Source organism: Cloeon dipterum, chromosome 1, assembly GCF_949628265.1.
Source record: "Cloeon dipterum chromosome 1, ieCloDipt1.1, whole genome shotgun sequence".
Taxonomy (NCBI): Eukaryota; Metazoa; Arthropoda; class Insecta; order Ephemeroptera; family Baetidae; genus Cloeon; species Cloeon dipterum.
The window spans coordinates 42,711,578-42,726,703 of record NC_088786.1 but is presented as its reverse complement, the minus strand read 5'-3'; the positions used below and the strand labels follow the sequence as shown (position 1 = coordinate 42,726,703).

Below are 15,126 nucleotides of genomic sequence, written 5' to 3'. Positions count from 1 at the left end.
GTGCAGATGAAACGAAAAGCAAGAAAGAAAGGAAAGAAAGAAAGTAGGGCACCTTTGGGCGGTCGGTGAGGTCTGCTGTACTTGTCGGCGTCTGGGCTCGCGTAGACTTTATTGCAGGCCGCCTCGCCCGGCTCCAGGTACGCTTTGCAGTCGCGGGGGTCGCTGTAGCCCGCGAGCACTTGAAGCTGCAATAAAATCAGATTTATTTAAATAGAAAAAGTGAAAAATTGGAGAGCGATTTAATATTAAAATCAGTTTAGCGGCGAGGGTAGCAATGCAGTGGAGCAGAAACGACATTTTCGGCTGGTCTGGTGCCAAGAGCAGAGCAGAGTGCAATTAAACCGCGCGCTCGCAGAATCAATTCTCGGCAGAGGCGAAATTTGCCCAATAACCGCCGAGAATATGGCGGGGAAATTCCTCATGATGGATGCGACGAGACGCCCCACAGCGAGAACCGAAATAAATCACTCGGCTCTTAATCACCGCCGACGTGTGCAGCTTCTTTCGGCTCTAAATCAAAATTGGCTGCCCACACTCCAAACGAGAACGCAATTTACAGGTCTTTCTGTCTAAAGACCGTCTTTGACGAAGTTTCTGAGCCCACCAATCGATTCCTGGGGGGTCGAATTAGGTAAAATCGATATTTTTTTAGTTAAAAAAGTCCTGCACCACGTGAAAACCGTTTTTTCCCGCCAAAAAATGAATTCGTACAAGCGCATGCGTGCTCGCATTCATTTGTTTTAGCGGGAAAAAACGGTTCGCACGTCGCGCTCGACTTTTTGGAGGGAAAAACATCAATTTTACCTAATTCGACACTGAGGAATCGATTGGTGGGCTAATCGTAAGAAAATTCATCAAAGACCATCTCTATCATTTAAATTGTCCAACTCACGTTTTCTCCACTGGGACTGGGCGTCCAATTGGCCAAGCCGGACGCAAAACTGCGGGTGCGTCTGTTGACAAAGTCTACTGGCAGGCTGTATTCATCACAAACCGACACCTGCAACATAAAAATCACAAAATAATGTTTAAGAGCTTTGCACTGCAGGCAGAAACAAATCTTTTGTGTTCAAGTGGTATAAAAGATATATGAGCTTTCTCGCAATTATCGAGCGGCCGCGAAGACGATTGCAAAGCGGCGTGCGGCGATAAAAGTTGCAGCAGACGCTACGCTAGCAAAGATAATAATTTTTGGTCCGCGTGCGCGCATCGTAAAATGTTTTATTCCGCAGTAAAAAGCCATTCGGCGATGAAACAAGTGCAGCACAAAATTGGCTCCTACTTCACTCGATTTTTCGTCCGAACATTAATTTCTGATAACGTGTGACCTTTTAACCTTTTCCCTTGACTGTTAATTTCATTTTCAAGGAGATTCGAGGAAGTTAAAAATTAACAAATTTAATTATTTTTTTAATTTATAGAATTTTTATTTATCTAACGAATAATCTTACACGTCTAAGAAATTTTGAACCTGGTCTCAGGATGTAGATGTACCAACCTGGAAATCTAGAATCTCCTAGGTTCACTAAGGGATGTTTTATCATCGGTCAAAATTGCCATATTGGGAATTTTTTTCATTTGTTTGGCACTTTTCAACACTTAAATTTTAAATTTAAAATTATTAATCGTTTTACAGCTTTAAAATTTTCTGAGTATCATCTCAGGGTATACCTGCGCTACCCTGAAAAGTTTCAAAACTTAGAGATTACTAGGGGATGATTTATAGGGGAGCAAAAATGCCAATTTGACGAAATTGACTAAACACATTTTTAAACCCAGGAGGTCTGAAAACCTATTTCAGGTACAGAACGGACGTTATTAAAGTATTTTAGCGTGATGCGACCGGAAATAATTCGATTAATAAGCGAGAAAGGATTAATTAGGCGGTATGCAGGGCGGAGTTTGACGCCCAATTGGCACGCGACTGGCGCCGCACGCGAATCAGAAAATTAATCCAAAGGTCAATGGTGAGCCGGAGGCGTCGATCCGCGCCGAAAGGTCACCCGCTGGTGTAAACAAAACGCGTAGCGAAGAGCCGCAAACTACAGACGCCGCGGCGCCAACGAACCGATTACGCGCGAGAAGAGATCCATAATCACACGGCGGCGGCGGCGGCGGTGGCGAGCCCAATGCAAACAAACAATAATTATTCGCCGCTGCTGGGCGGTGCCGAGAGCCGCAAAACAAACACCAAACTCTTAAAGGCAGCATTAATTAGTTTCAGGGCGTCACCTGACCCAAATTTAATTAGATTATTCGAATGTTTGGCAGTCAACAGACAACTGACGCCATCTTGGATATTTTTTGTTATTTGTGCCGCCATTTTTCAACATGGCTTCCAAGCGCAAGTGTTTCTTCGCGTCAATTTCAAGTCTTTTGCAGAAAATGACGATATTTAATCTAATTTAAAACTATTTATGAGGTTTTTCTTGATTAAATTGCAAGCCAAACAGAGTTTTTGCAAGAATAGGCGGCTTTAAAAAGGCATTAGTGGGCTTTTAGCATATGAATGTGTGTCGGGCACAAACAAACACACAACCAACTTGAGGCAAGAGGACTAATGGCTTCCGCGCCGATTCAATTATGTCGGCAAAGGAGATTTGTGGCGGCGGATATTGCGACACAAGCCCTGTTTGCTCCTCTTCACGCCAAAATGAAACTGTTTTCTTCGCAATCTCTCCACAAGCAAGATAAAAATACCCGAAAATGTTATTTTAAAGTCTTTTCAGTCTTCAGGTTGTCATCGAGGGTTTCTAATTTAAAAAAAAATTAAAAATCTAGCGCAAAAATAGCAATTTTTTCCGATTTTTCCCATTTTTCACGGATTTGGGGAAAGGGGTTCTTTTGTCGCCGGCAGCTCAAGTGCTCTCGCAATTATCTTCATTGTGAAGGGAAATGAGTGAGAAAAAGTGGAGAAGTCGGAAAGTGCGGCTGAGCATCGATTGCTCCTTGCCGCTCTCACACAAGAGGGTGGAAATTGATGGCCGCCGGGGGAGCGAGTAGCAGCCCCAATCTCGACCCAAACAATCGCTCCTCTCTGCCAAATTAAAAAGCAGCCGCTGTGCAGTACTTATTTTTTAAATATCGTTTTCCCATTAATTTCATCGGAAAGGCATCAAGATTTGTGCGTGTTTTGCCAAAGTCGCTCTCTCGAGGTGACACTTTTCCCTGCAAACTTTTCAAATAAATTCTCGGCCGCCGTTATTTGCGGCCCGGCGAAAGATGCGATTAATTTCCGCTGCGCAAACTTTTGATGTGCATCAAAACTTTGCTCGTAATTATCAAGACACCACTGACGTGAAATATTTCACTTAAATATCCCTTTAACGTATAAATGGCAGGAGGGAGCTCCTAATAATTTAAATATTCAAAATATTTCTGAGCCTGGACAGTTTCAACCTACACGAATCCGTTGCTGATTTTTTTTTCAAATTTGGTAAAATATGATTTTTTCGAATTTTCAGAACCTTTTAAAATTTTTTTTTGTAGCCTGACAGGTTTAAAACTCTCTTAACTTCATCTCAGGATACAGTTGTGTAGCCCTGAGAACTTTCAACCCCAAATTTACACTGGGGGTTGTTTTATTAAGGGTTGAAAATGCCATATTGAGTTAATTTTACTAAAATTGTGATTTTTGGGAATTAATTTAAAAAAATCCTTTCACACGATGGACATGCAACCTTCACAATTTGTTTTCAGGGCTTAGGTGTATGGTCCTGAAAATTTTCAAACCCTTTAATTGTGCAAGATGCTGTTTTATTGGGGATTGAATTATTCAAATTTGGTAGAAAATGAATTTATTTGAAACCTTGCAACTTTCAGAATTTGTTTTCATGACCCTGAAAAATTAGCAACGCCCTGTTTCATAAGACAGGCTTAATAAACACAATTTTTGTCACTTATCAATTTCTTTGCGAGAAAATTCTTTTTAAAAGGAAGTCGGCAAGCAGTGCAAATTGAGTTTACGCGTCGGAAAATGAGCTTTCGGCGCGTTTCTCCTCGGGGCTAATTCAATTTCGCGCGAACTTAGCGAGTTGCGACGAGTCGAGTGACAAAGCTGGGATTTGGTTTGTGCAGATTTTGACCCAGATTATCACGCCGACTGGCTGGCCTAGAGAAGAGACGGCAATGAAAAGCAGCAGCAGCAGCAGCAGCTCCCCTCGCGCGCGTCAAAGCCGGCTTTTTCTTTCCGTCTTTTGCTCTGCTCTGCAGCGCAATTCGCGTCCTCGAATCGTCATCAAAGCGCCGACTCCGCGCGCCTCAAACGCTCTCGGCCCTCAGCAGCAAAGTGCCAATTCCGAACACACTGAAAATTCTAACCACAGAAAGGCGCTGTTTTTTTCCTAAAAAAATAAAAATTTTTTCGATACAAATATTTTTTTAAATAAATAAAATTTATAGCAATATTATTTAATTTAATTTCGGAAAATAAAATAAAAAGCAGATCAGTGCCAAATTCAACCAGCAGACACTTCAAGGGATGATTTTTGGTTTTATTGTGAATTAATTTTGCACACTGTGATTTTCGGCCCGGTGGTTGCGTTTGGCCGGGGATGAAAGAGTGAGCGGCGGGGGTTGCGGCTGGGAACGGGGTTGCTCGCTCTCTCGGAGACGCGCGCGGCGGCGATGACTCATCCCGCCCGCCCGCCCGCCTGCCTGGCCGCTCGGTCGCGCGGTGCCGATCGATCGCGCACGCAGCACCACCACCGCCGCCGGCTGCGCGCGCCCCCAACCGGTTTTTCCCGGTTTTCCACCCTTAACGCAACACCGATACCGAGCGCAATTGCGCAACATTACTTTGCAAAATGTTTTTGGCAAGTTTTGGGCCTCAAAAATCAATCCCTCTTTAAATTTAATGCGAAATAAATTATTTTAAAGTCGAAAACTGTGTTTTTTCTGCTTCTAATACAACAACCCCGAATTAAAATTGTAGGGGTTGGAAAAAAACAGTTTTTATTGGATTATTGGGGGTGATAATTTATTTCTTTAACGAATTTAAATAATTTTAAGTCTGTTCTGATGAGAACAGAATTTTAAATAAGCAATCATGATATTTTTCAATCCCTAAATTATTTTTCAGTCTCTTTTCCAGCCTTGAAATTTAAATTTTTGTAAAAAAGTCGTCCTACTTTATTCAGAGCAGTTTGATAATCCTTTTCCTTTTATTCAAATTTAAACCCGTCAATAAATTACCTGCAAAAACTTTACTTTAGCTTTTTCTCTCATCCGAACTTGTGACTTTTAATCCGCAGGCAGCTCATTGCTATGCAAAGCTTCTTTTTTCTCATCCGCGCCGACAAAAAGTTTCTTGCCGTGACAAAGGGACGTCTCTGCTCTCATTTGCGCTCTTTCATTTTTGCGAGCGTATATATTTGTGAATTTGTGACTTTACAGTCGCAACGGGGGAGCAAAAATGGTCACATAAATCATGTTTTTTTCGTCCCTGGGTGCTATCTCTCGCACCCTCGATTGTCGACGCGCATCGATTTAGCGCGCGGCCCAGCGAATAAACAACTCTCGCCGTGCGCGCCGATGACAGACTTTGGCACCGACAAATTCAATTTATTTATGCAAAACCAACATTCGGTTAGTCATTCCCAGGGTGCAAATTGGCAAATATGGATTCGAATAAATTATTTCATTACAAATATTTGAAATACTACCCCTAAATAATCTATAGGGTTGAATAAAAGTCATCCCCTGAGAAGTAAACCTTCATTACTGATAACAAAAAAATTTGAACAAAATCACCAAACTAGCATTTTCAACCCTTAATAAATCATCCCCAGAGTGTTCTATAGGGTTGATATTTACCATGGTAATAAAATTCCACCCTGACTAAAGGTCTAAATAGTTTTCAAGTCACTCAGATCAACATTCCCGTTTTGAGCCGCTTCTGAAAATTCCAAAAAACGTTTTTGCTACCAAGTTATTTATAGCGGCCATTTTGTTTGTTATTTTTGCAATCGATATCAGGACGGTTTTAATGATCAATTTCCCGGCGTCGAGCGTCAAGGATGATTATATTCGAGGCAGGAGGAAATTGGCAAGTGGGCGAGGGCTTTTCTCTGCACCTCGGATCTCGGTGCCCGGCGGCGAAAATGATTTACGATTCGACGCCGCGTGGATCAAAGTGTCGACGCGACGTACGCTTCTGATTACTCCTCCTGCTGCGGCACACACACACGGACAAAACTCGCACAGTCCGAGACGGCGCATTTTTAAAAATTCATGCCAACAGACACGAGTTGCGAAAAGAGAGTCAGTCCCCTTTGTCTCGCGAAAATCGATTTTTGCATTTTTTTTCCTACCCCTCACCGTAGCACGAGTTGCAGATTTTGTTCTTGTATAATATCGCTGTTTATGTTTGAGGTGATCGGAAAAGCATGATTTGCCGAGGGGAGAGCACTGGAAACACGCGCAAATGGCTTTTAAATCTGACCGCGCTGATCCGTTTGAGCCGAAACCGCAGCTCTCGCTCTCGCGTTTGACAAACACACAACACAATCGCTCTCGCTGTACCGCTGTTTCCGCCGATCGCTACAAAATTCAGACAAGAAAAAAGCAATCGATTCCTGCCCTCGAAAATAATAATTTTTTTTTAATGTAAATAACATTTTTATTTGAATTTTGTTGAGGCGTATTGCGGCGCAGACAGGCTCAAGTTGCGCCTCTTTATCTCAAATCCCGCGAGCACTTTGGCCGGCAAATTTACGAGCACGCACCGCTCACGTCTCGCCGCGCGCGCGGCTGCCTCGCCTCCGGAGACGTGTAAAAACACATCTTTTCCCTTTTTGACATTGTTCCGCACGCGGATTTTTTGTCATCATTCTTCTAGAATTGTTACCAAAGGAAAAATAATGGTTTATTACAGTTAAATCAGGTTAACATTTAAAAATAAAACTCTTCACCGTGAAGGAGGAAAATAAGAAGCTGCGCATCAACAACAAAAGCGGCGGCGGAGGACGGCAGAGAGCGCATCGTTTCCTTTCCTCTCTGCTGATGCTTTTTGTCCGCGCGTTTCCTTAATTATTCTCGGAAGAATGGAAATAATTAAGTGGAGGATGAGGAAGGGGTGCGCCCGCCCGCCCGCCCACCCGGCTGTCACAAACACGCGACCAAATGCAATTATTATTTTTTTCTACATTTTATTCGCAGACACGCAGCAATTCTCTATTTTTTACTTTTATCGGATTATTCGTGCGACTTTGCCGGTTTCTCGCTCTGCAACGAAGCCGGAAAAGCTCGATTGCAACCCTTGCGATGCTAATTAATCAAGCAAAGATCACATCGGCATTCCGATTTAAATAAAAATGCCGTTCAATAATTATTTCTAGGATTTTTTTGCTAAACATTCACAAAAATTCTCATTTTGCAAAAAAATCAGCCAGGGTATTTTTGTTTAATTTGGAGAACAAAATTTTATCCCTAAAAACAGGGCCAGAAATTAGTACCCTGAGGAATTTTTAAATTTAAACGCCTTTGAGCTGCTTGGATCTCATCACGGATTAATTTAGCGGAAAAATGTGTTTCTAATGGAGAATGCGTCCATTTGGCACTTTTCAAAGTCGTTTTGAGCTCGTAAATATATTTTTGCTACACAGCGTGCATTTGAATTTTCCCCTCTTTGAATGGACGATTAAAAGTGAGTGCGGGCTCGCGGTGCAGGGAGAGCGAAAATTACTTTTGCCGACGGCGACAGACGCGAATTGCTAAAAGCATTCCGCTCTCCGCGCGGACAAAAGAATTCTAGTGCGCGACGCATTAAATATCTCGCTCGAAAATTCCCAAATGAATTTTTAAAAAATGACAGAAAAAAATCAATGGCAGAAAAAGGAATCTAGAAAAGGAGGAAGAATCGGGAATGTGGGTCGCGGATTACTTTGATTGATGGCCGAGAGGGAAAAAGAGAGAGAGAGAGAGAGAAGCCTTTGCAAAAGTGCACACGGCTCCGACTCATCCCTCTGCATTTCCCACCCCGTGCCTGCACCGACGCAACAATTTTATCAAAATTAAATTTGCAAAAAGCCTCGGAAAAGCGAAATTCCTTAATGTAAAAAATCTGTCGTTTTAAATTCTTACAATAAGGGCTGTTCCAACCCCTTTAACAAGAAAAAGATTGGTTTTATTTCCGAAATTTTAATTAAAAAATATTCTCAACCCCTAAAATTAAGGGTTGGATAGCCTCGGATGGAATTTAACGACCAAATTTAACTCTTAAACACATTCTTACTGGACTCCTGATGACATAAATAAAATGCATTCGGGCACTGCAACCCTTAAACAAGGGTAGTTTACCCCAAAAAATAAATGCAACCATTTAATAAAGGTCTCTCAACGCCTGACGCGAAAATTTCAGACTTTAAAAATTTTTTAATCAAAACCCAACCCCTAAATAAGGGTTAGGTACCCTCGGAAAAAATCTAGAACGTGGAAATATCCCCCTTTCAACCTCCAAGCAAGGGTTTCCGTACCCCCGAGACCTGGAAAATCGGCTCGCCCGGCACCCTTTGCAAAGGACCTGGGGGTTGCGGACGTGCGAGTCGGGGGTTGCGTACTCACCGCGGTCGGCGGACGGGCAGGCAGGCAGGCAGGACGGACGGGTGCTCGTGCGGCGAGGGCCGAGGCGCGAGTGCCCGGCCGATGCCTCCCGCCGGCGCCGATCGATCGGCGCCACCGCCGCCAACGCGCACCCCCCACCACCGGCTCTGCGCACCCCAAAACAAAAACAGCCCCTCGCACACCACACAGACACATACTCACTCCTCGCCCGAACTGCTCGCGTCTTTCCAAAAGGTGTTTTTATTTTTTAGGGATGAAATTTTCTATTTAATTAAAATCAGTTTTAAAAACGTTTAAAATTTATTTTTAAATTAAAATGGGGGTGATTTGCAAAATTTAAGTATTTTTTAAGAGGATAATCTGAAAACTAAAAATAAATATAAATAAAACAAAAAATACGAGAGCAACGCGTGATCCGTTTAATTAACTTTGAATTTTGTGTCAGGCTGGGTGCAAACTTTGGTTTTGGGGCTGAGTTGGGAGCGCTGGGTGCGAGTGGCGTGCGTTTCAACCCTCGTCACACAAGCGGCAGCACAATTTATTTGCACACACACACGCACGCCGCGTCAGGAACAATCGGACCGCACGCGAAATTAACGCCGTCAATCAAAATGCGCGGGCGGAAATTTCATTCGCAGCTGCAAATTACGCCGGCTTTCTTGTTTTGTTTTGTTTGTTTGATGTGGTTTCGCGGCTAATGCGTCGGTGCATTACCTGCTTTTTTGCTTTAGCCAGACGGAGCGCGGCTCAAGAACAAAAGGGATTTGCGTTGGAAATGGATTAAAAGCCGGTTTTATTGCATTAGGCTCGAGACGCACCACGGACGCGCTGTCTCCTGGGAAGCGAAACTCGAGCAGAACAAAGTCTCCCGAGTGCTCCAGAAAAAAGGAGACTCACAAAAAAACGCCGGCTGTTTTCCGGCATCCGCAGGAATTAAATAAACGAGAATTCGGGGCCGGAGGATAAATTGTTATTGGATGAAGTGACAGCGACGCGTGTAGATGATGAAATTCGGACAGGTGCACACTCAATTTGCGTAATCCGCTCGGACAGCGACGCGCCACGAACGTCTGTTTGCCGCCCGTGATTAATGGATCGTGCCACTCTCTCCACCCCCTGCAACCCCCGACACCAACAATGACCAGATCTCTCAACCCTTCTGTGTTTGTTTACTCCGACAGTTACAAAACAAATTCGATCCTAAAATTAGCAAAAACTTTGGGTTGAAAATTAGGGGTGGATTTTAGGGGTGGAAATGATAATAAGTAACGATTTCCAGGAATAAATTCTGATTATATCGGTTTGAAACTTTTTAATTATTAATTTTACCTGAATTGTATATTTTAAGGGTTAAAACCACCCCTTTGATTTAACTTGTAGGATGTCACAGGTCTGAAAATCACTGAACCTGAGCTCAGGATAGAAGAGAACTAAATTAAAAATCAATTTTGTAAATTTTTCATTTCTAATTTTAGAAAATTTCTCATTTTCAACCCCTAATGGACGCTAAGGGGATGACTTCCGGGAGCAGCTAGTGTTTCCGATTGTCTGCCGGGAAGAAGGAATTCGCAAGGGCGGAATTTGCAGGGGCTAATTCTGGCGTAATTGGCGCAGCACAAAAGCAGATTTCAATTAGGCGGAGAGCACAATTAACCCTTGCTTGCGCTCGCCCCCGTGCAGCACTGGCTCGGAATGCTAATTGCAAACGATGCCACCCCCAGCCACCCCTTTCACCCTCACCTGCCTCACAATGCCGCAATTTGAATATTTGCACGCATCTTCATGCTAGAAAATCTATATTATTCATCCCCTAAAATCATCCCATGTAAATTTTTTACTTCTCAGGCTGTTTAAGGATAAGGAAATACTTTCTCCCGTTTGCAAAAGGTGTTTTGACGGAGGGTCGTAAGCAAATCCATCATTTTCCGCTTCGGGGTGGAAGGGCAGGGGGTGAAAGTGAAGAAAAGGAGGCAAAGAAGTGTCACAGGTGGCTCGGCTCGCAGCGGTTTTTCGCCTGCGTGACTAATCGTTCGTGCTTGGCTCGCCACAAGGACCAATTTACGACTTCAAAGGCCGCCGAATCTCAAAGCGCGGCTCTAAATTACCAAAAAAATAAATAATCCACCCCTGAGAAAATTTCCAAATGGCCGCTAAAATAATTTCTCATCGATTTTTTTTAAGTGCATCCGAATTGCAAAACAGACTCTGCAGGAGGTTGCAATATATTGTTTGGCGTCTCCAGTTTTAACGAACTTAATTGCTGTCGGGGTGATAAGGCACGCACACCCCTAACGATCATCTCGAGGGTTGCAAATTCACCTGGCAGGCGCGGAATTCCATCGTTGTTTCGTCTCTGGTGCAGACGCAGACGCGCAATTTGGCGCCGCGCTAATTAGATGCGGCCCCGCGCTCATTATCATCCCCCTTGCCGCGCGCCCCGACTTTCCTCCTTTCCACCCCGGCTAAGAGCACTCGAAAAACTCCGTTACCCAGCAGCACACACGTGAACGCGCGCGCGTGTGTGTTTGTTTTGTGCAACAACTAGCACAAACCCTCTCCGCAGCGGCCCGCACCCCGCCTCCGCCTACCCTCGCAACAAAATTTAATTACAACTACCTTGTCTTGTCTGCGCCTCCAATTTCTCCACGTTTTCACACAATTTTGTTTAATTGGATAGGGGTGTTTGTTGCTGCAGCGACTAAAACTACCCTAAAATTAGTAATCAAATAATAAAAAAAACATTTTTTTAATTTTTTAGTGTTTTACTAACAGCCGATCAGCGAATCGACCGTTATATGGCACGTCAGGCTGATGGAAATTTTAAAAAATACGCGGGAATGAAACTAGTAGGTCGGCACGCCTCTTTTTCGACGCTTCTGATTGGCCGTTGAACCGTCTCCTTTCATTTCGACGCCATAATGATTTCTGACCGGCGGGAAAACCAGCGCAGATCGCAACCCGGTGGGAATTACGACTGCGCAGAAGGTTTTGATTTGGGTCACGCCTGCGCAGTGATGCGTTTCGGCTTTCCTGTGGGATTACGAAGTGATTTGAACATACTGCGCATGCTTTACATGCGCACAAGTCAACTGCGCAGCTTCAAAATAGGCGTATATTAAAATAATTTTAAAATAGTTTATTTAAGCAACTTGAAAGCGTAACAAAATACGCGGGAACGAAATTATTAGGTCGGCACGCCTCTTTTTCGACGCTTTTGATTGGCCGCTGGAATGTCTCCTGAATGGCCTTCATTATTTCGACGCCATATTGAATTCTGACCTTCGGGAACCAACACAGATCGCAACCCGGACCCCGGTGGTGAAGAGCTAACCGATTTACAAGAAAAAAAAAATCGTTTGTGGCCCGAGTGGCAGTTGTCGCCGCTCGGGGTGAAAATTCGCAAACGCACGCCGGCTCGTGGGACTGGTGAATTATTCACGAGGCGTCGAGCGGGAGCGAAAAAATTCGCGCAGCTGCTGACGTCAGCGCGCGCGCGGCCTGGCGATGGCGATATTTCGCTGCCAGCGCTGAATCGCTCTCGGAGGCTTTCCAAATCCGGTTTTCCGCTAAACGGCGCGCGCCCTCCCACAGCAAATACACTTCTAGATCAAAATAAAACGATGAAGACTGCTGCTTTTTCTCAGAGAAGGAAAATTGATTAATCGATGCTCTTTAAAAAGATAATACTTGCTGCCAAAGTGGCAGGAGAGGAAAGCCGCGTGTATGTCAGAGGTGAAATTCGCAATCAACCCTTTGCCCGGGGATGCGTTAATCGCGTCTCGTGCTGAACGTTTGAAAAGTTTTTGCGGGCAGGAAGCGGAAGTGGTGGCGTGCGAAACGCAACTTGTCAAGACCAGCTTGAGGCGCTGATTGCGCTGTTCGCCGTTCGTGCGAGACAAATAAATAAGAAATCATCGGCGGTGGCACGCGAGCAGCTAATTGATTCTCTAAATAGCAGCTTCTCCCCCGCAGACAACGCAAAATAACGACTCAAAGGGAGAAATTTTAATTTACTTTCCTTATGAGTTTGGTCTAAATCGCAATTTTCATTTAAGAAATATTTTCTGAAGGAAAAATCCTCAACAATTTTCTTCAAAATATGTTTTTTAAAAAATAAAGCAGAAGGAATTCGAAATTGGGAATACCTGTTTCATTGTATATTGTAACTGGGAATCGAAAAAGAGAATTTTTAGATATCAAATGATTAATAGCCATGACATTTCGTGAATTTCCTGTGGCTTTTAATAGTCTCCAGTTTTATTTAAACATTATCAAGAATACCTTCATGTATATAAACAAATGTCATTTGGATATACTTGTCCAAGTGTTCAAAATAAGCAAATGATGGCTTAGATTTTCTTCGGTTTTGAGATTCCGATTAAGTGTCACACTCGACTACTCTTTCCTATCAGACTAAACATAGCAGGATTTTACTTGTAAATTTTGTCTAAATTAAACGTTCTTAATGTGAAAATTTGCCATCTCATTTGGGAAATCCCACTGGAAAATTGGTTTTACCCAACAGAATTCCATACCATTGTCTCGATTGCTCTAAAATTAAAGTTAAAATTCAGGTTCACATATACAAAACTGATCAGCTCAACAGCAGAGTAGGGGAATTGTTCTTAGGATAGTATAGGGGAAGAAGGTGATCGAGAGCACCTCCTGGATAAAGGAGGGAGAACAGTGCTCTCTGTACGACAACGGCTCAAACAGATCGTTTCCTGCGCTTGGGGCAAGAACCTCGTCTGATATTACTTGAAAAAGATTTAAACATTAATCGTTGGCGATTTTAGCTGTCAAGGTTTTTATTGAAAATGCAGAACAATTCATATAGTTGGAGTGAATCATTCTTGTTTAGCCAGCAATATGAGTCATCGGGATCAAACCACAGCCTCCTAGGTGCAGTATTCTTTTTTAGTTTTGTTAGAAACTCGTTGACACATCTTTTGTATGTAGTTGTTGAGGATTTCATCCGTACATTCTCAAGTCCGGAAATTCCTGGAATTGATGATGAAATTCCTCCGAAGGGTAAGAATTCCTGAAGAGCGCAAGAGGCTTAAAATAATATTTTGAATTCCAGACCATCCAGAAGAAACAGAAGTTCATCCCTTGGAAATCAACTTGAGCCAAGTGGAAGGAAAGGGGAACGCAGGTATTATTTTTCAAAAAATTTTATAATTTCAGTTTGTTAAAATATAATCTGTCAAAGAAGGTCAGAGGAAGAGGAAAATAAGTTCCACTCTGGAAGGAAGCAAGAAGGCAAAATACTCGAGAAAAAGTTCTCCTTCAAAGTTGGGGCCAAAGGCAGAAGGGAAGAGACCGGATAGAAGCGGTGAATGCTGCGATTGCAAACAGCATTTCACCTACATTGCAAGACACAAATCAAAGCACCCTGAAGGACTGCGAAAATGCACTGTGCGAGGTTGCAAGAAATATTTCGGCTGCGACAACTCAAGACTCGAGCACGAGCAAAAGGATCATCCTCCAGTTACCATTCGGAACAAATTCTTCTGTTGCGAACATTGTCGCTACTCGTCTGAAGTGAGGAGTCATTTTGAAAACCATCTCTTAAAGATTCACATGGAGAGGAGATTCAAATGCAGTCAAGAAAATTGTGAGAAGAAATTTGCAACTGTTGGACATATGAATAAACATGTCAAAGTCACTCACAGCTACGTCAAATGTCCTTCTTGCCTCAAGCTGAAGACTCTTGGCTCAATTAAAGGACACGTTCGTAAGGGTAAATGCTCCAAATAATTTGAAAGGAAGTAAGAAAGCCCCGCACAGATGGCGCCACAGTATATTTTCGTAATTAATTTAATTTTAATGCACTTCCGCTGCGATCTGAGGCGCAATCTTGCCACTGGGTACTTGATTTAATACTTTTTTGACGTGCTGAAAACCAAAATCAGTCTAGCCATTCGCCGTAGAATCGTCGGAAAAGATTTTTTATTTCAAGAAATAGTTTTTCACGACTCTACGGCGACTGCCTAAACCGATTTTGGTTTTCAGCACGTCAAAAGAAAGAAAATTAAGTGAAATATGCACAATTAACCGGATTGAGTCTTAAATCGCAGTGGAAGTGATTTAAAATTAAATTTATTACCAAAGTATACGGTGGCGCCATCTGTTGGCGGCTTCGATCACTAATTGATCAATTTGACGAGAAGATATAATTAGAATATATTCTGACTGACGCCGCATTTGTATTTTGATAAACAAATGTAAGATCTCTAAATGAATGAATAAATTGGAACAAATTTGACTTTTTATATGGCGCATCATTTTCGTAAACGAAATTAATCCTTTAAAAAAACATCCGCTAGTCAATTAAGCGCAAAATACTTCGGCGCGTTTGTTTTCATTTGCGTAGATTAGCCGGCGCGTGCAAAAAACAACAGCATTCCGAAGCGCGGCAGCGAGAGAGTGTCGGCACGCGGGGCGCGCATACGTAGAACGAGGGATGATTCACCCCGGCTCGCCACCCCCGGCTCTCATGCCTGGCCGCAGAGTAATAATAATTCTTGCGTGTGCTGCGCTGCCAACCCCTCGGCCGGGCCG

General features: G+C 43.2%; 1 protein-coding gene across 1 annotated transcript in view; it reads right to left on the bottom strand.

The window, feature by feature from the left end:
• hwt (heavyweight) overlaps positions 1-15,126 on the bottom strand; it is a 31,434-nt gene that overhangs the window by 4,967 nt on the left and 11,341 nt on the right. Inside the window, exons 3-4 of the mRNA XM_065496712.1 lie at positions 893-1,000; positions 53-185 (exon numbers count right to left, since the gene is read on the bottom strand). Of these exons, the coding sequence (XP_065352784.1) occupies positions 53-185; positions 893-1,000 (241 nt within the window). The remainder of the gene's footprint in view (positions 1-52; positions 186-892; positions 1,001-15,126) is intronic.